This window comes from Symsagittifera roscoffensis, chromosome 7, assembly GCF_963678635.1.
Source record: "Symsagittifera roscoffensis chromosome 7, txSymRosc1.1, whole genome shotgun sequence".
Taxonomy (NCBI): domain Eukaryota; kingdom Metazoa; phylum Xenacoelomorpha; order Acoela; family Convolutidae; genus Symsagittifera; species Symsagittifera roscoffensis.
In genome coordinates, this window is record NC_087068.1 from 43,669,985 (window position 1) to 43,695,644 (window position 25,660).

Genomic DNA, 25,660 nt, shown 5'->3' on the forward strand with positions numbered 1-25,660 from the left:
GTATTCGATCATCAAAAAATCATCCTTTTTAAATTTTTACCTTTTTAATTGATGTTTTCAAAATCTAATTCAAATAAACAAAGGGCAGGGAAATTATTCAAGTCTTCGACCTGATACGAGCAGTCTCGTTTGCGATTTAGACTCAAATCTAGTTAAGATCTTACACTTCATCGATGAACGAGTTCCACTTAAAACCTATAACGGTAGATCAATATGGTGCTAAGGCATAATACAATCTGAAGATTTGTTATTTGACATAACAAAAAATACACTGAAAAGGTTTTTTAATGCATTCAACAATTTGTTCGTCTTTTTCACATTAATAACTGCAGTTAGATCATTCTGTACAATTGGCACAGTAATCGGCTACTTTTTTCAAATTGATTTATTACTAAAACTTATTGTTTTTTTTTCGAACTGTGACTACTCCAAATCTGATAGAAAAAAAATTGACAGAATGTGTTTTCAATATAGAAAGAAAACTATAAATAACAGGTTGTTCCTACATAATTGAAAAACATTCACACCGAGATCAGGGTCACCATACAGATTTTCAGAGCCCACACAAAGTAAATTGGTATTATAATATATAGCATCGATAAATTGGTGTCTTCAGTGGGGACAAATTAAATCGGTGGCCATTGAAACTGCAGATTTATGAGTTTTCTCTGTGTTTTACAGGCCAAGCAAATCTAACAGGGTCATGCTTGAGGCTATCTTATGTGCTTGTCTATCAGAACGTATTATTCTCCTCTGTACCTTTTAAAAAATAACAATCACATAAGCTGCTTATTACATTTCAATACAAACCAGACACTAAGTAATCAAAGTCTGTCTTAGTATCGACTGGTATTTTTTCAGTTTGTTAATACTCTTATGCGCATTCCGCTTCAAAATTGTACACCATCTATGGCTACATACCATTTTCCCATATTTTTCAAATCTTTCCTTGAGAAATACTAGAGCTCATGTTTTATAACTAATAGTTATACTCGATTAATAATTAATGGTTTATGAGATGCCCATTTCATCCATTTGAATTTCATTGAACCCTTTCCTCAGCAGGTATCTTAATCAAATTTACCTTGTTTTGAACGAAAAAACCATTTTTGACTGATTTTAGGGAAATTTATAACTTTATTAGAGTTCAGTACATCTTTTGAGGCATGAAAGAATTAATTTATGAGGCATAAAAAGAAGCAAGTAAAATTTCCAGCGTACCAGTTTTCAAGGTCGCTTGACGCAAAAAATCAATTGACCTTGTGAAACATATATATTTTTTATTGTTATACCAGCTGTTTCCAAATTATATTTGCCTTAGAATTTTTTTGATGCATTTATTGATTTCAAAAGACAATGCTGGACAATCAAAATCAGGTACTGTGCAATTTAACCTTGTTAGGAGTCCAAACTGATGTAATTACCAGTATATATTAAATCTCTATTGATAGATTTCAATCAGCCAGCTCGGGTCAGGGCGAACCTTAATTATATTCCAACCGCCTATCCAAGTTTCTGAGTCCAACAATTTGATAAAAAATTCGCCCGAAGTTTGTTTTTCTCGAAATATTCCAGCTACTGAAATATTGGCTAGTATAGTGGTGTGCGCATCCCCACTGAAAACGCGAACATTCAGGTATCGATTCCACAACGGGCGAATTTTCTTTTGGAATTTGGTATGATTAACGAAAGGCCACCCCAAGCTTATATTCCTTTTTTCAAGAATCGGAACAAAAAATAACATGTCAGTTTCTTAAACTCTTAAACAGTTTTTTCACAAGTCAGTTTCTTTGATCTGGAAGACAAATTTTGTAAACAAAAAATGCTTCATTTTCACTATTTCATCAAAAGAACACTTGAGAGCTCAAAAATAAATGACAGGCAATTGTTTGCTTACTTATAAAAAAATTGTTGTTTAATTTCACCTTATATGGCTCTAATGGTTTTTTAAAAGCAAAGAAGAAATAACCATATCGCTATTTCTTGACACAATATAAATTGAATCAAAGGAAATAAAAGAACCAATGCGAAAAGGCATCAAACGTTACGTTTGCTGTTTTTGCAAAGTTTAAACTTAAGCTTATATCTTCCTGCTTAGGTTTAATTAAGATTATTAGAGCCATCCATTCATTTGAAATTTACACATTGAAGGCTTGTTTTGATGATAGTCACACAATATTAGTAAGTAGATTTGTTCCTCTGAATTGCTTTGTGAATTCTTCAGAAAGAAACGAAATAAAACAAGACTACTTGTATCAGGGCGAAGCCCTGAATGTTCCGACTGCCTTTTAAGGTTTATGGAGCAGCAGTAATAACATAAAAAAATTAAATGAAATAAAAAAAAGTAGTTTTTTTTTCTAAAATTTGAAATTTTTTATGAAAATCATCCCCCCACACGCCATATAAAGCACAAAAAGAGAGATTTCGTTCCTTATAACAAATCAGTTATGGTAGAAAAAGCTTCGTTCAACCAATTTGGAAGGATTTATAGGACGGATTAAATCTCTGCTTACGCGTTAATAGCGCGAATTATATCGCGCGTTAGTTGTCCCAAATTGGTCGAAATGGCCGAAATGGCAATCTTTAAACCCTCAAAACTTTACAAAAAATAATCACAGGGGAAATATCTTTTCAAATTTAAGCTCAAGACAACAATACCTTTTGAATGATATAAAAAAGTTCCGTCAAAAATGGCTAGTTAAAAAGTCGAAATTTGTCTGAAGAAACAAAAAACCCACCCGAGCACAAATATTCCGTTACTTTCGTATCGAAAGTCGGAACAACAAGACTGCTCGTATCGGGGCGAAGACTTCAATGTTCTGATTGCACTTTCAAGACAGTTTAAGTTTTTTTAGGTTGAAAAGTTGACTAAGTAATTGAGAAAGCTTTTTTCTTTCATTCATCCACCCACACGCTAAAGTAAACAAAAAAAGGTGTGTTTAGGGTCTTGTATCCTAATGATACAACCAAAACACTTTCCTCATTTCAATTTTGAACTCTTTAATCCGCCGTTTACTTGTGTTTCAAGAACGCGTAATATATCGTGCAAAATATCGCGCACAAATTATCTCAATTTGGCCAAATTAATAATTTTCAAACCCCATAACTTTATAAAAAACGATTGGAATATCTTTTGAAATTTCAGCTAAGAAAACGAAACAATTCTTATATTTAAAAAAAAGTTTTTCACATTTTTTTTTTTCAAAAATCGGAATTTTTTTCTTTTTCAATCTCATATTGCAAATTTTAAAATGTACTTTTTGCAATTAAAAGATTGGAATTTTTCTTGCTTCAAAGGAAATCAAAACAAATCAATTTTTTTTTCAAAATCAAATGCACATTAAATTTGACCCAAATAGTGCATTGATAAAAACCCAAAAATTTTACTTCAAGTCCCATGTAAAACTCAAAAATGATTTTTTTTGGGTGCATTTGGATAGTTTGGATTATTTTTACAACCAGGTTGGTACCATACAACAGTGACAGTATTAATTTTTTGTTCAGTTTCTAATGATTTGTTCATTTATGTATAGTAATTTTTTTGCTTTGTTAACGATTAACGTTTTTTTATTCTATTCCCTTGTCACTTATTACACAAAGCTGACTCAGCTGCCTTTAACTTAAATAAATCAAAAAAATCAAAACTATTATCATAATCTTATTTACATAAGCTCCTAAATTTGGCAATTATTATTTCCAAAAAGCGTCAAGTGTAAGCAAGAGTTAACGGGGTTTGATGGTTGTAAGCTTGTGTAGATGAGTTTAGATTCCGTTGATTGGTTTTTATTTCTGTAGAGAGCTTTTTTTGACAGCGCTATCCGATTAATTTTGTAGTGCTTGTTCTCAGAAAAAAACTGGATGATTAGTTAACTGAAAAATGTATCAAATGAATATTATTCGACCTTTTTAGAAAAGACGATATAATTCTTCTCGTTAAGGCTTTTTTTTCGATTAAGAATTGTGACCTATTTTTGTAAGTCAGATTTATCTACGAGTTCGATATTAAAAGAATAGATGGGCAGTGACACTTTTTTGGAACATAATACGTATTTGAAAGCTTAAGCTTAGCGCAAAGTTTTTAACTTTTCATTATAGCGCAACATCGGCGGCAAAAAAATTGAAGTTTGAAATCTATTGAAATTGAATTCAGGTAAGTTTATTTTTCTATTAGTTTCATTAGAAACAAATTGTATCATATTGTGCTAGAAAACGCGTGTGGGGATTTTTTTTCCAAAAAAAAACACTACAAAAGATTTTTGAACTTTATCGATTGTTTTGCAATGAGCCTTACTTAAGTTTCAAGTTGACGGCTCGCAAAAAAATGCTCGCAACAAGTAGAACCCTTGAATTTTCTGACTGCTCGTTAACATCACTGAGAAAATTAGTTTTCAATCTTTGATGAGGTTTTCAAAAAATGAAAACTTTGATGTTTTCAATAATTTTTTGCTTACCGCCCAGACGATTACAAGGTGATTTGTTTTGCTTTTCTTAAAATAGCAATTACTTCAAATATTTTGCCTCAAATCATTTGGAAAAATTTGCTGAGCCAATTTAGATATAAAACGAAATAAGCGCATGAATAGTTTTCAATGTACCAAAGGTGAAACATCAAAAATATAACAAAAACGGATTACGGTTGATTTCATGGAATAATGACTTCAAAAAATGATTTCAAATGATATAAATTTTCAAAAAAAAAATTATACAAGATTAAAAATCAAAATTTGTCAAAACAAAAGCACATGCAGAGAGCAGTTGTATTATAAGGACACTTTTAGAAAAAATTATCATTGAATCAAGGGTAATTTTTGATCCTAAACCAATTTTAACCGACTGTTAAACCAGAGTTGAAAGTTAAAAGTCAAGCAAGTTCTAAAAATTTACATTTTTCACAAAGTTCGTTTAAAAAGAGTTGCTTAAAAATCTCAATTAAAAAACTCAATAACTTGGAAATTTGCTTTGGCTTGTACAAACTGTCAAAAAAAATACAATTCAATGCAAATATGTTTTCAGAGCTATTTTTACTTATGTTGGAAATTTGTCGTCAAATTGACACATTTATCTATCTACCTATACGTTTTTTTTCTGAATTAAATTTGACGCAAAAAAGTTCAATAGGAAAACCAATTCAAAGCCAACAGGAACTCCCTCGCACGCATATATGTTTCCAAGTTTTAGTGAAAAAAGTTCAAGATAAAAAGATTTTGTTGAAAAAAAACAGAATTTTTTTTTAGAGATTTGGAAAAATCAAGTAAAACTTGGGTTCAATTTTAGCTATAAGCAATAGTTGGAAAAAAACTGATATTAGGTTGCTCCGGTGTTTTCTCAATTCTTTTCAGTCGACAGACACTACTTAATCAGTTATCATAATAACAAGCGATACATATCCAATTTTTCACGAACTGGATTTTCAAGGAGACCATATCCACTTCTTTACAAACTGGGTTTATTGGATTGACTCGAGCTTAATCAATCAGGCTCTTGTGCGTAATTTTAACCGCATATGGAAACAAAGAAGGACAGTTGCTGTGCAAATGGCACAGAAAGTTCCAACCTCAAAAAAACAACTAAACACTGTTTCTTGATTTTAAACTGAACTAAATTGACCATGGTGTGACGAATTGATCTAAACTGAAACCTCTCAAGTTAATTCACTAATAAAAGTAGATTGGGTTTCTTCGAAAAAAACGTGTATTTTTTTTTAATTCTCAGGAGGAACCGAAAAAACTTCTAAGTAAAATTTTCCAGGAGTTCAACTAAGGTCTCAAAAGTCCTACTTGCTCGCTTTGTTCAATCAAAAACAGACTAAAAATTAAAACTCTCAGACCAATTTTTCTTGTCATTTAAAAAATTTGTTTTCAATTTTTAAATTTCGCTCGAATCATCAATAACTTTTCATGGTACCTCATTTTGCATAATTTTTTTAAATCATAAAAAAGCTATAACACTCATAAATACAAAGTTCTTGCACTCTTTCAGTGGTCGGAACAATTGATCTAAATTGTTCTGATTAACTAACTAAATCTAAATAGTTCCGATCTAAAACTCATTAACTGGAGTTTAGAAAACTCGGAATCTGATTTTTAGATGTAAAATATTGACAGAAATGATTATTTAATTTAGCCGGAGTAAAAAATGACTCAATGATCAATACTTTGGGTAGAACGCTGCGCTGTGCACACTTCACTCAAATAAAATTTTCTTTTTGTACAATTTCTCTTTCTGTTTGATAAAAAAACAGTAAAAATACTAGCTTAACGACCAAATCCACTGATTAAAATTTTTTTTTAATACAGACATTTTTACTATTTGAAGGGCAAAAAAACAGTTTTTTAAAGCTCAACGCATTGTATAGCTACTGGTTTAGTTTCGAGATGGCAAAATTGAAACCGAAACAAACACGGTGTTAGGGATGCAGAATTGATTTCAACAGCATGCAAAAAGAGCAAACTACAGTGCTGATTTAAATTAACCGGACAAAACGCGTTAAACTTGAAATTTAAAACCCGTTTTTCTCAAATTGGGTTGAGTTTAGGTGAAAACTTATGAAGACAAAATTTGCTTAAAATTTTAGCAGAACTAATATGGTGTAATTTATTTTGCGAAATTCGGGCCCGAAATTTTACCCCAAAAATGGGTCATTTTGGCTTTTCTTAGTTAATCACAAATTACGCCAAAAATACCTAGTCGATCACAGGCATAATTATATCAGAGAGAGCGCCTTACGTAGTCCAACAAACTTTAAGAAGGGTATATTCTCAAAAAAGAATTGCAAATTGTTCAAAAATTGTTTTAAAATAAAAAGTTAGTATTTTATATAGGAAAAACGACCTTTTTTGTCTATCAAACAAAAATTAATTAACTTATACAATGTTTTGGAGATTATACCCTTCTCAAAGTGACACATTTATCTACCTATACGTTTTCTTTCTGAATTAAATTTGACGCAAAAAAATTCAATAGGAAAACCAATTCAAAGCCAACAGGAACTACCTCGCACGCATATATGTTTCCAAGTTTTAGTGAAAAAAGTTCAAGATAAAAAGATTTTGTTGAAAAAAAAACAGAATTTTTTTTAGAGATTTGGAAAAATCAAGTAAAACTTGGGTTCAATTTTAGCTATAAGCAATAGTTAGAAAAAAACTGATATTAGGTTGCTCCGGTGTTTTCTCAATTCTTTTCAGTCGGCAGACACTACTTAATCAGTTATCATAATAACAAGCGATACATATCCAATTTTTCACGAACTGGATTTTCAAGGAGACCATATCCACTTCTTTACAAACTGGGTTTATTGGATTGACTCGAGCTTAATCAATCAGGCTCTTAGGCGTAATTTTAACCGCATATGGAAACAAGGAAGGACAGTTGCTGTGCAAATGGCACAGAAAGTTCCAACCTCAAAAAACAACTAAACACTGTTTCTTGATTTTAAACTGAACTAAATTGACCATGGTGTGACGAATTGATCTAAATTGAAACCTCTCAAGTTAATTCACTAATAAAAGTAGATTGGGTTTCTTCGAAAAAAACGTGTATTTTTTTTAAATTCTCAGGAGGAACCGAAAAAACTTCTAAGAAAAATTTTCCAGGAGTTCAACTAAGGTCTCAAAAGTCCTACTTGCTCGCTTTGTTCAATCAAAAACAGACTAAAAATTAAAACTCTCAGACCAATTTTTCTTGTCATTTAAAAAATTTGTTTTCATTTTTTAAATTTCGCTCGAATCATCAATAGCTTTTCATGGTACCTCATTTTGCATAATTTTTTTAAATCATAAAAAAGCTATAACACTCATAAATACAAAGTTCTTGCACTCTTTCAGTGGTCGGAACAATTGATCTAAATTGTTCCGATTAACTAACTAAATCTAAATAGATCCGATCTAAAACTCATTAACTGGAGTTTAGAAAACTCGGAATCTGATTTTTAGATGTAAAATATTGACAGAAATGATTATTTAATTTAGCCGGAGTAAAAAATGACTCAATGATCAATACTTTGGGTAGAACGCTGCGCTGTGCACACTTCACTCAAATAAAATTTTCTTTTTGTACAATTTCTCTTTCTGTTTGATAAAAAAACAGTAAAAATACTAGCTTAACGACCAAATCCACTGATTAAAATTTTTTTTTAATACAGACATTTTTACTATTTGAAGGGCAAAAAAACAGTTTTTTAAAGCTCAACGCATTGTATAGCTACTGGTTTAGTTTCGAGATGGCAAAATTGAAACCGAAACAAACACGGTGTTAGGGATGCAGAATTGATTTCAACAGCATGCAAAAAGAGCAAACTACAGTGCTGATTTAAATTAACCGGACAAAACGCGTTAAACTTGAAATTTAAAACCCGTTTTTCTCAAATTGGGTTGAGTTTAGGTGAAAACTTATGAAGACAAAATTTGCTTAAAATTTTAGCAGAACTAATATGGTGTAATTTATTTTGCGAAATTCGGGCCCGAAATTTTACCCCAAAAATGGGTCATTTTGGCTTTTCTTAGTTAATCACAAATTACGCCAAAAATACCTAGTCGATCACAGGCATAATTATATCAGAGAGAGCGCCTTACGTAGTCCAACAAACTTTAAGAAGGGTATATTCTCAAAAAAGAATTGCAAATTGTTCAAAAATTGTTTTAAAATAAAAAGTTAGTATTTTATATAGGAAAAACGACCTTTTTTGTCTATCAAACAAAAATTAATTAAATTATACAATGTTTTGGAGTTTATACCCTTCTCAAAGTTTCTTGGACTACGTAAGGCGCTCTGTTTGATATAATTATGTCTGTGATCGACTAGGTATTTTTGGCGTAATTTTTGATTAACTAAGAAAAGCCAAAATGACCCATTTTTGGGGTAAAATTTCGGGCCCGAATTTCGCAAAATAAGTTACACCATATTAATTCTGCTAAAATTTTAAGCAAGTTTTGTCTTCAAAAGTTTTCACCTAAACTCAACTCAATTTGAGAAAAACGGGTTTTAAATTTCAAGTTTAATGCGTTTTGTCCGGTTAATTTAAATCAGCACTGTAGCTTTGCTAAGCACTGATTTTTGAACAAAATCAACCTAAATTTACCAATTGCTTTAATGTATCTGAATGATAATACAAATATGATAATACAAATTTTTACATTATAGGTTAAACCATTTTTTTAAAATATTCTCTTAATTGTTTTAAGCGAAAACTACTTCTGAAAACCTAAAGGGAATAAAAAAATTTAGGATTTCGTCCTTATACTAGCTATGCTTTTTGCTTTTCAATCTCAATGCTTGATATCTTATTGTAATTTAACAGGATTTAACACCATGCTATTGAAAAATTCTTATTTTTTATTTGATTTCTAATTATTGGATACTTCATTTTCTTACGTAAATTTTGCGTAACTCGAACATGAAATGAGATCGGAAAAACATTACCGTTACTTTGTACCATTACATTTTCAGCACAGGAAAATCACTGATTAATCACTGAGTTTGCGCTATTTCACGTTGAAAAAAAAAAAGAGAAAAAAAACGGAAAAAAAGTGTCACCGAAAATTTATATTAAAGGTCTCTATGTAAGGCCCCTACACATATTGGATTCCTTGGTTTTACGCACCATGCTCGCTAATTCCACACTAATTCGCTGTTGTATGGAAGTCTTTGTTTTGAATATAAAGCAGATCTTAGATAAGCGGCTTACATCACAATGTATTGTTAAAAAATCAAAGGAACTTTTTCAGTATTTTTTCTAACTTTTTACTGAAAAGTTAATGAAAAGACTCTTAACCAACAAAGCGCCGGTTCTGAAAAACATACTATCTCTTATAATTTAACAGCATGGTTGTCTCGGAGTTGTCTATGTTTCTTCTATGCTACCAATCTGCGATTCTAAACATCGCTGTTACAGAGCTAGATTAGCTCTGCGACTTCAAACATGGACTAAAAAGTTACCATCTTTAAGACAACCAAGAACATCCTTTTTCAAACAAATTATTTTGTTCCTAATTACTTTTTTTCTTTAATCAAACTAATTAATTCTTTCTATTTAAAAATTGAATTTTTTTTGGGGAAATTTTAAGCAAAATACAATGAAAACACTCAATTTCTGTTGTAAATAAGCTATGGAACTAATTTTTCCTCAGAAAAAGATATTTCAAAAAACTCAATTCCTTTACTGAAATTGGTACTGTTAAAAAAGCACAAAGAGATTTTTAAAAACATCAAAGTCGCTTGCATTAATGTGAAGCATTTTAAACAGATTTTTGTTAAGAATTGTACATATAATAATTTTTTTCGTTTTTCAAACAGTTTTGCGAACCTTATGAAGTAATGAATTGAAATATTTTAACGCAATATTTCTTTTCTAAAGCTAGCCTCAGTTCATTTAGAAGTCATTTCTGAGCCTGACTATTTCACTGCCGACGCAACGATTTATTTATGTGTCATAATTCATTTTTAATTTCCAACCCCAAAAAATTGAACAAAAAATATTCCGTTGTGAAATATCTGTATAATTCTGAGGTCAAGACTTACTGTTTCTAAGACTTGGTTTGAAATAACGTGAACAATTTTGTTCTACCATTAATAATCAGTTTTTCAATGCTCCGAAACAGTTTGAGGAGACCTTAACTTCTCGCTTTTTACTAGAAAAAATGGACAAAAAATGTTTGCAGGGAAATAAAAATCCTTACTAAATAACTGGTACTCCACAATTTAAAAGTATTTGCTTTCTACTGTTTTTTGATAGAGTTGTGGTGCAAGCGTTACAATTTTTCAAAATAACTGGCCAAACGATCTGAAGGAAGAAAAACACTGAGATCAAATGTTAACTGTTTTAACTCAATTTTGAAAAAAATCGAAGCGAATTGTAATGAAACTTAGAATTATTTTTCGCTCAATTGCGGTTTTCAATTTTGTTTGCGGCTTTCAATTTTGTATGATCTACTTTTTATTCTAATTAACAGCAACATTTGAACCAAACAACCTCGACATCAGCAACAATCAAAAATCGTTTGGAGTCCGAACACGAACAAATTATTCTGACAATAATGTCACAGTTGATTCTTGGATAAATTGTTTGACCCTTCATGAAAACAAAAAACATGTGTCGAAAAATAGAAATTTTTACTATGCAACTTGTACTCCACAACTTAACAGCATTTGATGTTTTCTGCTGTTTGGTGCAAGCATTACAGTTACTCGAAAGACAGCTCCGTTCCTTTCACCATATGTTAACTTTTAATCGACAATGATTACCATATTTCAACCTAATTAATTATTTATAATCAAATTATGTTTATACTGAAACTGAATCATCATCATTACCATCACCTTGCTACTTGTAAGAATGTTTTTGTTCCGTTTATTTGAAAAATGGGGAAAATTTTGCATTTGGATGTTTAACTTTTTGCTTTTTGTTTTGCACGCAAAATCAGGTCCACAAATAATCATGGGAATGGATCGACTAATATTTAATATTGCAGCCCTTTCAACTGTGATTTAAACGACATAAAACAATTGCCAAAAAGTTGTCCCAGTATCGAGAAATCAGATTTCAATTTTTTGTTTTTTAGTCTAAATTCGAGCAAATAATGCAAGCTATCAGGCTTACAATAGTTTAGTTTTGCTTAATTTAGGCCGTTAAAATTTCATTTTACTTAGGTGAATTTGTTTTTTAGTGCCATTTGGAAATTAAAAACTTCAAAAATTCAAAAAGTTTCTGCAAAAAAATTTATAAAAACTTATTTACATTTTCTACGTTTTTTGCTTTTTTCCAAACTTCCAGTTTCGTTTAGATCCTTTTATCACACCATGCAGAAAAAAAAGACATTCACGTAAAAAAAATTTTTGTGTGTTTTTGTAAAACGATCTAGGGTTTGAACATTCTGTGCTGCTTGCACTGTAACTGGCTATCCTTGTTTGTCTCAGCTTTTCTCGATTAATCATTTTTCAAAGTTTTGACCGAAAATAGGAACAAACAAATTACAGACAAAAAATTAAAATTTTTTAAAACTTCGTTTGCAGCTATTGTTGACAAAACCTGGGAAGAAAACCTAAAAAAATATATATTTTGCGCTGCAAAGATTTGCATCTGGAAATTTTTAGTTATACAGCGCGCCTATTTTTTTATTGGTAAGAACTGGGTATAACAGACTTAGTCTGAATATCGAATAATTTTATGCACTAGTCGGGCTCGATTGTTCTGAAAATCAATACAAACGCCTGTTCCAGACAACGCTGCTGCAGAAGGCTGAAAAATAAGAAATCATCGCAGCGGAGAAGGCGAATTTGCTTCCGTACAGCATCTGTTCTGTGTTAATTTTTTTCTGGAAAGGTTTCCATCTGGTACTATGTTACGATAGTCTTTTTAGACGGATCAACTATAAAGTACTTCTAAGAGAGCCCCCAGCGCCACTATTTACTTATTTTCAGGGAAAGAACACGCCGGAAACGAATGCGATAGGTGGTCATGTCATTCCAAAAAACTCAAAAATTTCACTGAGAACAGGAAATTTTGAAATCTAGTGGTTGCTCTAGGGAGAGGGTGCAGAGCGAAAAATTCAAAATTATTGGCAAAAGTAATGTCGGCACAAACTTTCAAAAATCTTTCTCCTTTAAACAATTCAGACACGTCACAGTCATCTTGCTCCGGAAAAAATTAAATGCCTTGATTTGTTCAAAAAATTGACATTTTAAGCTCTTAGAGGTCAATTATTTAAGGTTGAACTAGAGCTCACTTAAGCAAAAGTTCATTAGCTATGCCGCTATTTCACCGGCTAAAATAGTTCACCCTTCAATTGGCAGCGCGCGTGCGATTCGAACCCGCAACCATATGATTGCTGGGCAACATTGCCATCGAAAGCGCCTCAAATTTTCTCTTTAGTTGTTCCTAATTTTTCAAAATTGTAATTGAATCTTGATTGATAACTGCGTTCATTTTTTCTGCTCTGATAAAGGATTAGAGGAAAAATCACTTTATTTCTTTGAAGGTGATACTTCAAAAAGCTTTTTGACAGTTTATGCATCACCCCTGAATGATTTTTGTAATTTAATGATGAACTTGGGTTCAAAAGAATTTTTTGTATTCTTTAATCTGGTTCTCATTTGAAACCTTATTTTTATAGCTGTTCCTTTTTCTGTGAGTTGGATTTGGTGTAGTTGACAAGCCATTGTTCAAAATGCGCACCGATAAAAGAGGTTAATTTTCCCTTACTCCTTGGTTGAATTATCGTTAAATGAACGGTAAATCTGAAGATTTTTGGACGGAGAGCTCCAGAAAAGCTCATTACAAAGGATTAGCCGGCTTTTCTTATTTTTCCACCTTCATTACTAGATCTGGAAAAAGGATTATTGCAAACCAGAGTGCTATACAGATCGAATAATGATTGACCAATTTATTTGCCCTTACCGATGCTTTTGTGAGCCAAATTCTAAAGCTATAACTTTTTTAAATTTGGTTTTTATATAACATTCAGAGCCTGAGGCTTATTGCTTTATAGTTCTGACTTTTTTTCAATATAATTGCAAAGTTTGTTTGAAGCCTTTAAGGGAGATCAAAGTTAATTAATTACCGTTTCATGCCAAAAAATGTCCATTGCAATTTAAATTGCAAATGTCTTTCACCTTCGCAAATCTAGGCTCATCTCAAGCGGTAAGAAAATCTAGTTCTCTAAAGCATTTTTTCATCCTTCTTAAGTGAAAACCTATATAGTTCACATAAATGGGGATTCATCCTCATATAGTCTGCATCTTATTCTAGGTCATCCAGCTGAACAAAATTTACCGGCATTCGATAAATTCTCTGTTTTTTGTTTTTTGTCGCATGCATTACGTTTAAATCAGAGCTCGACCGTAGCGAAAACTTAACTTCTACTGAAAAAAAAATACATGTAATGAGATCTATGAGTAGTTAATACACTACATAATAACACATACCGCAAATGAATAAAGTTCTTTTGTGTCGGCCAACAATTCCAGCTTGAGTTCCAACTTAATCACCTCTGCCTTGGGGCTAGCTAATTATTGGTGCGCTGTCATATAGCCCTACGTTATTTTCTCATACCACTGAAAAAATCGTTTTTTTTTTTGCTAAAGACAATCGACAATTTTTGCTCTTTCTGTTTTTAGTAAAAAATGAAGGAAATTTATTTCAAAGTTGAAAAAAAATTTTAAGCTGAAATCAATCGAAAAAACTGCAAACCTGAAAACCTATAAACTTCTCTTAGCAAAAAAAAATTTAAAGTAGGTGTTCTAACTTTCTCTCGAACAACGACGGCTTTTTATACTTTTAAATGCAAATTTTTAACTAATCAGAGTGAAAACGCTGTTAAAACCTCGGAGAAAAATATTGTTTAGCCTTTCTCATTTAGACTTTCTAACTGGTCGACCGAATAGTATGTTCAAACCTAGAGTGTTCTACTAGGGAAGGGAATGTTGCACTTCCTAATTTGTATTTGCTTCAGGATTTTGGTCTGCCCAGTAATCAATTACCTGAGGGCAGCAACTGTCGGCGGTCCCAGTCCTACAAATCACTGCACAAAAAGTGCTCCACCGCATCATCAGGTAATTTTTACGATGCACTAATAAACACCCTATCACTATGTTGACTGCTCGTTTTGTAAGAACCTTGAAACTGAGTTGGATTTTATTTTTTACGAACCAAAATGACCTTGAAAGTTTATTGACATTTTAACATTGAAAATGATTGCTTGACTCCGATTAATTGACATTAATATAATAGAAAATAAATAGCACAAAGCAATTGTCATTGAATGGAACCGTATAAGGAAACACTCCTCCATGGCAATTGAAAACGCAGACTTTTTTGTGTTTCAGTTCAGTTTCTTTTTTTTCTCTTCGTTTTTATACCGAAATACTCGCCAAAAAAACACAAACAGCCGGTTGAAGTGCATGTTGCTTAAAAAATTCAGAACACTGTTGTATTTGTTTATTAAAAAAAACGACCATTAAGCTTTTTTTAAAAATATATATATATATTTTTTGTTTTCAAAAATTCTCGGCGTTTCAAGCTTTCTTTGAACTTTGGTGTGGGAAATCGCTAACTGAAGCTTATTTAACTCATCAGCAACTAAATTAGCAAATTTTATTTTCTCTCCTGGCCTTAATTAGTCCAAAAAGAAAAAGCTTCGAATCGGTTTTTCCCGGCACTTAGAAAATCTTTTCATTTTTTTTTCATCAAAAAGCAGCTTAGTAATTGAAACTTGTTCAATATACTTGATATTGCGCCTGGTTTGGATTTATTGGTTTCGAAAATAAAGCAGCTACTGTTTTTTTGAGTGACCAGATTACAAATAAATCATATGCTGCCCGCACTACCGTTTGATGGCAAATAACCGTTTTTAATGGATTATATCGGCAAAAAAATTAACCCTCACAACCGATTTTCCTGGCCCATTTTACCCTTGAGATAGATTTTATAGGAGTTGAATTGTTCTCCCGATTGAAGAATCAATTATTTTACATTATAATCGATTACAATTCATTTTTGTTTTAAATATAATTGATTATCTTGTGTTAATAAAACCTTGAAGACTAGAAGCCAAACAAAGAGTGAAAGGAGAAATCATTCACTGGAGGGACAAAAAAGAGGGGATGTAAATAATGTTAATTAAATACAAGAAGGTGTATAGAGATAAGCAAAATAAGAAAAATACCAAAGGTAAACAAGAAAATTGTGAACTGAAAAAATGAAAGATAACAATTTTCTAAGAGATTTCAAAGTAAAATCTAAGTTTGTCTACTGCAACTTGTAATAAACGAAAAGCATCCGACAAGCTTTGAAAACTTCAGTGTTATTTGGATCATCATCAAGATCATCAGCAAGTATAATTATAAGTAATAACTTTAAAAAAAATTTATAAGTTTTACAAAAATAAATTTATATTTCGTTTTCAATCAATTTTAATTGATTATTCTTAAGTATACAGAGACTGAAAAAGAAAATTCAATATAACCTAGTTGTACGGATGAAACTCCAGGTGCGTTGCTGGTTTACACTGCTGAAGGACTTTTGTTCGTAATTTATGCTTAGTTTAATCAGCCTATTGAGTATCCATTAATGCCTTTATCGAATCTTGAAAAGTGTCTATACGACGTGGCGCACCCAGCTGTCAAGCAACTTAAAAACAAAATTGACCAAGACTTGATCCGTTTTTTTCCTAGCGAGAAATATCCAATTTCTGATCTGAGTTTTTGGCCTAATTGTTCCGACTTTCAAAGAAAACGGAAATGTTAAGCTCGTTTTTTTGTTCTCAGCGATCTCCGCCGATCAAAATAATAGTTTTCAACAGACATTTGTTATACCCCATTAAATCTATCGACTTTCTGAGGTCAAATTAAAAAAGATATTTCATCAGTCTATCTCCGCCGATCAAAATAATAGTTTTCAACAGACATTTGTTATACCCCATTGAATATATCGACTTTCTGAGGTCAAATTAAAAAAGATATTTCATCTCCGATCATTTTTTTTTAATTTTCTGGGGGTTTGAAAAATGCCAAATTGACCATGTTCTGGACTAAATTTTGCGCGTTTTGAAGATTTTATTCATAATGCTGAGAACGTAACGCGAATTATTTATGCGAGGCGAATTATCCCGAACAAAAAAATCGTTCCAAATTGAATTGAATTTTACACTTTGATTTTGTCCAAAATTTATAGGATTCCATGCCATGCTTTTTTTCCCAAAAAATATTAATTCGATATTCGATATGAGTTAATGGACACTCGAGCATTCAGGGCTTTGTCCTGCTTGATATACGAGCAGTCTTGTTTTTTATGAAGTGTTTAAATGAAGCAGGAGTTTCCTAAACTTATTGTGCCGTCTTTCGAAGAAAATAGAATATTTATGCTAGTTGTGTCTCATTGAAAACAAATTCAAAAAGATATATTACGTCCAATCTTATTTTGCAAAGATTTAGGAGTTTGAAAAATGTCAATTTGGCCATGCTCTGGACTAATTTATGTGCCTCTTGTAGATTTTGTTCATAATCTTGAAAGCGTAATGCGAAATTTTTAGGCGTAGCGAGTTTTCCCGCACAAGAAAATTTTTCCAACTTGAATAAGGCAAGCTAATTGGTAGTATTAATTTTGTTCCGCTCAAATTTTTATACTTGATTGTTGATATTGTCCACAATTTATATTTTTTCAATATTTTTTCCCAAAAACCATTCGATATGGATTACGGGACAGCCGGAACATTCAGGGCTTTGCTCTGGTATACGAGCAGTCTCTTAAAACTAGACTTTTTTTAACCAAAAAAAAAACTTCTGTTGTGTATTAATCACTAATCACCCGGTTGTTATTCAAGAGCGTTAACCACTAGGCCACCTGATCTGCGGCCTAAAATAAGTTGTAAGCAAAATAACACCTGTTTTAATAATTGTATATTTGCATCATTTTGGCTGAGCGGTGGGCTGAAGTTGTTTGTTTCCGATGTTAGGTGAGAAATAAAAAGTTTCCCTCCAGAGAATACACATTATTAGATTAGATTACTGATTCAAAGTTTCTATCCATTTTGAAAGCCTTTGTTAAGTACGGGTGAGGACACTGCAGCGGTAAGCAAAGAACTAGGTATGATCATGTATCCGGCAGGTGTGAGCATGTTCAGTTCAGGCATGATCATGCATGCTGCAGGTGTGAGCATATCTTCAGTTAGCACACCTGATGCAGGTCTGATGCAGGTATGTGCATGCCGAATATAGACATGCTGCACATCTGTAACAGACATGAATTTTGCATGATTTTACAATGATCAGATATGATTATGGCCAAAAAGTTCGGTACGGGATGTAGGTTGCGAAGAAAGGAGAAGAAGCTAACGTCTCATCTATTCCTGTGAATTGGAGATGAGGCGCAACGAATTCTTACGACAAAAAACTGGTGATTGCTGGAAATAAATCAGTTACTTAGGTTTCAACTGAAAAGGGGGCGTTTTTAAGCAATAAACAGGCGCTTGAAAAACGGGAAGTTATGAGACGCGCTAAAGTTACGCGACTTGGCTAAACCGATAATATACTACCAGGATAGTCAAAATGAATTTTTCATATCCACTTAACGGTCCCAGGAGTTGCATCGGATGGCACACCCGTATGAAAAAAAGGGAACTGATGAACAAAACGTACACAAGAAAACCGGAACGAAACATCGGCACATTTCATTAACATTAAACAGTAAAATGTTGGTAACCTTTACCTGCGAGCCGTGTACGCAAAAAGAAGAAGCAGCGATGGAAGGCGTAAAGAGTTTTTGCGCAATACAAATTGTAAGAAATCTCCTAAAAAGGGTTTCAAAAAACTTTTTCGGAAAAAAACTCGAAAACAAAAAAACTAGCGTTGGATTGACGCGAAAAAGCACATCAAAAGAACAAACATGGTAAGCAGATATTATGAGGAGCCGGTCGAAGGGGAGTAATTTAACAATCCAATATGCCGGCTTATAGTTTTTCAACAACATCGTGCTCAGAAAATCACCTTGTCATGACGATTTAAAATAAGAGCTGCTTTAACTAAGCGATAGTAGCCATGATGGCATAGGTTCTGTTCTTAGATAACACGAGACAAAGAGTTTCGGTTCCATTCTTTAGCTTTAATCTGCTGAAGAACGGAATCAATGCCATCATGGCTAGTATCGCTTAGTTAAAGCAGCTCTTATTTTATATCGTCATGACAAGGTGATTTTCTGAGCTCAATTTTCTGAACGTCGTGTGGGCCATGAAATGATTTTTTATTATAAAAAAAACATTTCTAATTCCCTTACTTTATTGTCTATTTTGATCACAAAGCGTTTGTAACGTTACAAAACTCAGCAAAATTAATTTGTTTTTTTTTTCTGTAAAATAACATGCTTTTTCGACAAAATTTTATCCGATTATTACCCGATTATTATTTGACAGATTATTGTCAATATGGGGTCTTCACTTTTTTTTTTGAAAAGTTGCTTCCCTCGAGACAATCTTAGATCCTCCCCATAATACAACAAAAAATAAGTGATTCTTTTAAAGACTTTGATTGCCGCATTGAAATCTAAAATACTAAAGATCCTGTTTTTGGTATTTTTTGAAAGTCTTGAATAAAAACCATCATTTTGCAAGAGCTCCCATCTTTTTGTTTGTCTTTCAATTGATGAGTAATTATGTTCAATTATTTGAGCTATTTTCTAGTTGTGGACTCATCTTTGCCTGGGTTTTTTAAAATTTCTTTAGACATTTTGGTTTTTCTAACAATAGCGAGTATTGTCTGTTAAAAACAACCTCAAATATCAATTTAAAAATCTAATTGCAAAATTGCAATAAAAGAATCTGATTAGCTCTTGATCATTTTTTTGCTCAAATTAAAACGTTTAATCAACTGACAGACATTTAAGCAAACACTAAATTTAGAAGTACCAACTGAAAAAAAACAACAAATAATTTGACAATAAGAAGTCGAAAACAATCTAATCAAATGAAAGTAAAACATTTTTCATTTCCTATACAGATCAACATCCCTAATTCGAAATCAATTCGAGAGGAACTAAACATTAACAAAAAAAAACAAAAGATTAGTTCAAAAAAAATTAAGAGAACATTGAAACTTTTGGTTCCGTTGTGATTTTTGCAAAGAAGTTTTAGACAGAATTATTACATGTTGCTCTTGATGATCAGGAGGAACTATCTCATCCCCATTCTACAACAGCGGCTACCACTTCCCCTCCAGTGAGGCTTCGCAGCGGACGAGGAAGATCTCAGTCATTGTAGTCGACGAGAGCAAACGACCCAAGGTTGAAGTGGAAGCCTCGCCTAAGGTATGTCCTTTGATTCAAGTCAACATCCTCCCACAAGAATCAACCAAATTAAGATCTTCATAGTCAGTTTTGATTTGGATTAAAATTGCTTGCTAATGTTTATACACTCCATAAGGCAAAAGCTCTAAATCGTATCAATTACTATTTAAAAAATTTAGGCTGGGAGCGGGGATTTATTTCGAACAGATTAAAAAATTTTTGCAGTTTTCCCCAATTCAAAGAAAACTGGAGAGCAATTTCTTTTGAGAGTTAATTGACTTTCTCAGCTTCGTAATATAGCTGGGTGACCACCTGTTTCGACGGGTGGTGTGACAACCCTGGTTTGACAAAGATAGTTTACCTCGTGAGATCTATTAAAACTCTTGCAAAGTCCTAAAAGATTTCAGGTTTGTAATGCAAACAACCTATCGAGCGAGACTTAGAGGAATCTTGCTAAATCTTGCAAGATAGTACGTCAGATACAAGATCTTTCATAAGATAGACCGGTTTCGCCCACAGATATCTTGCAAAATAGACCCTCATTGTCAACTAGGGTAATCAAAGGCTGATTAGTCTGTTCTTTTTATTAAATACGGAATTCCGTCAGTGAGATTGTGTTGCATTTTTTAAATGTAGTTTCAGATCGTATTCCTTTTTTTAGATTTGTGCATCAACTAAGCTACAGTTTTTGTTTATTTGGGCGGAATTTTTTTTCATCTTCATATTGCCATCTTCATTGAAAGTTGAATTTTTTTACTTAATAATTTTAGTTCACAAATTTTCCAAATAGTGCGTTGATCTACCACTTTTGAGCTGATATTATTATAACACTGGTATGCAGACTAAATAGGCCATGATAAACCGATTTTGTCTTCATAGTTAACCTTGTAAAACTACTCTGACAGCAAAAAATTGATGCTTGTTTGAGGTGGGGTGGGGAGGGGAGATAAAGAGCCTTAATCTGTAATATTTCTACAATTTAGCAAACATTTTCCTATTTGCAGTCGCTGGATTCGCAACCTGCTCCTTTTGAAATCCAGTCTTCGATCAGAGAGGTGCGTAACAAGGCCAGTAGTTGCCACACCAGGTCCGCTTCCTTCATGGAGGCCTACTACGCCCCCCCTAAACTGTCCCAGATGACATGCAAGGACTACTTGAGGTGCAGTGGTGTCATCTTCAGTGGACTGGCAATCACAGGTTTCACAATTCGGATATCTCAAACGACACCTCCCCCCCCTCATTGTATAACTGCTAGCAAAGACATTCAAGTAACTCCTCCGCCCATTTGATTAATGTTTTTGAAAAAAGATTCAAACACCCCCTTTTTGAATATTAACAAAAACATAAACAAGACCCTTTCCTGCCACAAGTTGTGAAAACGTGTAACATATTTGTGAACATGTTTGCAAAGCGGGGTAATTCTTGAACAAAAATCGCGCTTTCCGCGCATGCTTTTTCTTTAAAGCAAGGTTATAATGGAACTGAAGGCGCCTCTAGAGAAGTTATGGGGGTGGTTGGCCAAAAATGAATGTCGTACAAAAGTACCACAAGGATGAAGTTTTGGGTGGGGAGGGAAATGCTTCCCTTCACCTCTGCTCCTAAGTTGCTATTGGGTTGGTAGGTTTTTGATGAAGTTCGCGAAACGCTTCATAGCTTTGCAGAACAGAAATGTGGACCGAAAAAACGAAAGTACTAATGAGATTCAAATCAATATTAGTAAGAGCAACAAATTCTTATGTTTGTGCTCAACCTATTTACATTCCAAATACTATAAAGTTTTTAGTATCAGATATCAGAATTGTTCAAAAACTATTGATCAAAGTTCCAACCAACTCTCACATAATATGAAAGAATTATCTCCTACAGTGTTTTGCATTAGTGATTTCAGCACCTCAGTTAGCGCTCGCATGTCGTGAATTGTAATCATAATAAAGCATTTTAGTCGTAATTTGGAATCAGAAAAAAAAACTTTTTTTATCTCAATAAAAGGTCTCCGCAGAATGGATTTCAATTATACTTCACTAGCATATCATTTTAAAAATGCAAACAACACTTTTTGAGTTTTTGCTTCGAAATTGTGCAATCATAAATACAGAGCCTTCAAGCTTAACCTTACGGCCAATTGAACGAGAAAGAAAATATTACGATTTGTTCATCAAGCCTGACATCACGAGCTGGTCATACTCTTACAAAAAGGGTCGGAAAACAGGGAAATCTGATTTTTTTTTGCCTTTTTAGGAATCATCATCGTCAGCTTATCCGGACTCATCATTGGACCAGTGTGTCTAGCCGTGAGCAATGCTACATTTCGCACGCTCAAACTGTGCACGGTCGTGCAAAGAAAAGATCACGTTGTTGCACTGTTCTGTTGCGGAGTTTGTGTGCTGACACTCATGCTGCTGATTTTAGTTTTGGAAAAGAGGCAAAAAATAAACGACAGAAAAGCTGCCGAACAAATGATAACCAATCAGAATTATTACAAATACTCTCGGAGGTTTTCGACGAATAACCACAACAAAATCGCTGTTAATGTTTAGATAGATGTTTGATGATAGACGATAACGATAAAGCTAAAACTATTATCATTTAAAGCTTTGTAGATATTTATGTTTCGTTGCTTATAATAGATATTTATGTTTTTTTTTAAATGTTGCTATCTGAAAATTGATTGAAGTCATATCAGCATCAAAAATATGAAACCTTCAAAAACAAATTGAAAAAACGCAAGCAACTTTTTATATTTATATTTTTAAAATAAAAATGAAGATATTTAATTTTGCACAGAAATCAGCTCTCCTTGTATTTTTTTTTTCAAATCTGTTTTTTATAGGTTTCGAGATAAAATGGATGGCAGTCTGCCATAGGGTTATATTGGCGATGAATTTTAATTACCAATACGTCCAAAGTTGATCCTATTGTTTTGGTAATCTTTTTAAATTTAATCCAGTCTTGTCTGAAAGAAGGGAGGAACTTTGTATTCGGTTGTATTTTAGTTATTACAACGCATGATCAGGTACCACAAATAATTGGCAGATTGAATTGAGAGAAATATCATGGTAAATTTCAAGATTCAATATCAAATTCAACCGGTTTTTTGGTTTTAACAAAATGAAGAGTCATCTTTCATAAAGCTTGCTTGATTTTCAGCCTCATTTCTCATTTATTATAAAAAAAGGTTAATAATTTTTTTTCCACAAAGAGTTATCAAAGAACCTCCAAGAATATTCCATTGGTTTTACTCTTTTGGTTTTACTCTTCATTGTGGTAAATAATCAATATCATATGATATCGCAAACTGGGTACATAAAAAGTACATTTTTCAGGAACAAAAAAAATTTCGCAAAAATTTGTTCAGACAATGGACAATTTATCCGAACATTTTGGGAGACACACACAGACTGTGTTCTGGTCGAAAACAGCCAAAATCAGTTAAATGGAAACTTCGAAAATCAAGCATTTCAAAATTTTAATGCCTGTACCTTTTAGGATATAAGGCAATTTGTTTAAAAAATCAGTTTACGATTTTTGACAATTTAATGTTTTGGCAAAATTTTTACTAGCCAAATACAAAATTTAGCTTTTTAAAAAAATTTTCTTCATAGATCTGAGAGAACTAAGAAATATTATCTCATACAATTATTACTCTAATACGCGTAGACAAACACAAATAATTGGTAAAACTTGAAAAATTGAAAAAGTTTAGCTTGCCACGTAATTTCATATATGAAAAAAGCTGATCGTAGAGTTTTATTCTTAGAAAAGACTAAGTATGGAGTTGTATAAAATTGTATGATATAAATAAAATTGTATGACAAGCATTTCTGGCCAGCCCGAGTAGCTGAAGCAGTAGGAAAATATAACGCCCATTATAACAAAACTCTTTTATCATGGGACTTTAGTTTTTTGTTACACGGCAGAACGACAGGGTGCGATGGCGAAAAAGTTCTTACAGCTTATAAAAGAATAATAAAATTAGCCTTCTGGCATTGATATGCCACCAAATTCTTGTTAGGGCGACACTTGGTAGCAGGCAACAATTCGTAACAAGTGGCTATTCGTAACAGGACATTGACAAATAGAAAACGATAACTTTGATTCGCTCCGCTGCGTTTACATCTGGCACGAGAGGAATGTTGCGCTTAAACCAGTGTTCCCTGCTCAATATATTCTTACGATTTGTCTTAACGAATTGTCGCCTGTTACGAATTGTCGCCTCAAACTTCTTTGCTACCATAGTTTTAGACAAAAAATCTGAAAAAGTGTTGTTGCTTCGGCGCGGTGTAGTCTGAAAAACTAAAATTTAGACATATTTGACATTCAATGTAAAGTAGACAAATAGGTCAGCAAATTTTTTTGCAGAATTTTTTTTTGATATTTTGGTTTCCAAAATGGCTTTTAGAAAATTCTAAAAAGTAATTTTACTCACGTAAAACTGCTGGACAACTTTTTGATATTTTCCCAATTTTGTTTGAACCTTTACGAAAAAGCTTTAACATGATATATCACTCAAAATAGTCCGATAACTGTTTGCAGTACCTGATGTTGCATGAAAAAAATTATGATCGGAAAAAAACTGGTCGGATCACAAACATGCTATTCTTTGAAGAGACTACAATTTGATATCTAAAATTTTAAGAAGTTTGAGAAACTTGAAGAAATAATAATGTTCTTTCCTTTTTTTTTACTAAAACTATTACCAAAAATTGATAAAAATTCATTCAAAGGCCTCTAGCATGGTTCGAAAACGTATTTTAAATAAAGTTTAAAAACATCTAAATACATCAAAATTTTTACTTCAAGAAAAAGAACAGTGTTCGCTTCGGCGCGGTGTAGTCTGAAGAGTCTACACCTCGGGACACAATCAAAATATTTTGAAAATTTAGTCATACTGTCAAAACAAGAGCTATTCTTATAGCTTCGCACTTCAGTTCACAATTCTATCCTAATTATTGAATATTCAAAAAAACTACCCACACCGAGCGCATATGGATTCTAATCAATTATAATGGATTCCCGAGACATTAACAATCCATCATAATCCATTAAAGATGTAAATTTCAGACCACGAAATCGATTATATTGCCGTTAAAATCGATTTTTTTTTTTGAAAAAAAAAAATCTAATATAATCCATTGTTTTTGTCACTGAAGTCGACTAATTTTGCCAAGATAATCCAATATAATCGACTATTTTTGAAATAAAATCTATCATAATTGATTAAAATCCATTTTATTTTTAGAACTAAAATCGATTATTTTCGCTGAAATTTCGCAAATTTTTCAGGAACATTTGCTAAATGTATGCCGTGTCTTTTACTAAATGCCATGTCTCAACGTCAACTCATCAAGTTTTTTTACCTCTCCCCATTTAAAGAGGGGGGTAAACTGGGAGGGGAAAGTCATTAACCCCTCCCCCAAAACTTACAAATAAATAATCATGTCCATGATTACCAATTTGTTAAGTTTCAATATTTTCAGCATATAATATTAACTCAGAATTTTATATGCTGAAAATATTCTCTTCAGTTTTCAGCATATTCAGTTCTCGTACATATGAAATACTCAAAAAATTGGAAATTAGTCCCATTCAACGATTTTGAAATGAGGCTCAATAGCTTTTCTATGACCTATTTTGACAAAAAGACATAATTAAATTATTTTTAAATAAATATTGAAGAATTTAATTTGCCACAAACAAGAGTTTTATGTTTACCAAAAATTGATAACCATATAATTTGTCGCTGATAAAATTTACAGAATCATAAAAATATTCGTGAAAAATTTTTCGAAATCACAAAAAGCTCATACAAGCCATAAAAAATTCATAAAAAGTTATGACCAGCTCTTTGAGTTGATAAAATTAGGATAAATAATATTTCAAAAATTACTTAATTTG

At 32.4% G+C, this 25,660-nt stretch overlaps 1 protein-coding gene across 2 annotated transcripts in view; it reads left to right on the plus strand.

The window, feature by feature from the left end:
• Positions 1-22,485, plus strand: part of LOC134851119 (uncharacterized) — a 42,982-nt gene extending 20,497 nt beyond the window's left edge. The window contains exons 1-5 of one of the 2 annotated variants that reach the window (XM_063867058.1): positions 1,248-1,377; positions 14,445-14,544; positions 19,647-19,786; positions 20,770-20,962; positions 22,004-22,485. In XM_063867058.1, coding sequence (XP_063723128.1) covers positions 1,357-1,377; positions 14,445-14,544; positions 19,647-19,786; positions 20,770-20,962; positions 22,004-22,302 — 753 coding nt within the window. In that variant the 5' untranslated portion in view covers positions 1,248-1,356 and the 3' untranslated portion in view covers positions 22,303-22,485. Of the gene's footprint in view, positions 1-1,247; positions 1,378-14,444; positions 14,545-19,646; positions 19,787-20,769; positions 20,963-22,003 lie in introns of those variants that run through there. The other variant, XM_063867057.1, reaches the window with a different exon arrangement.
• Positions 22,486-25,660: the final 3,175 nt, after the last annotated feature.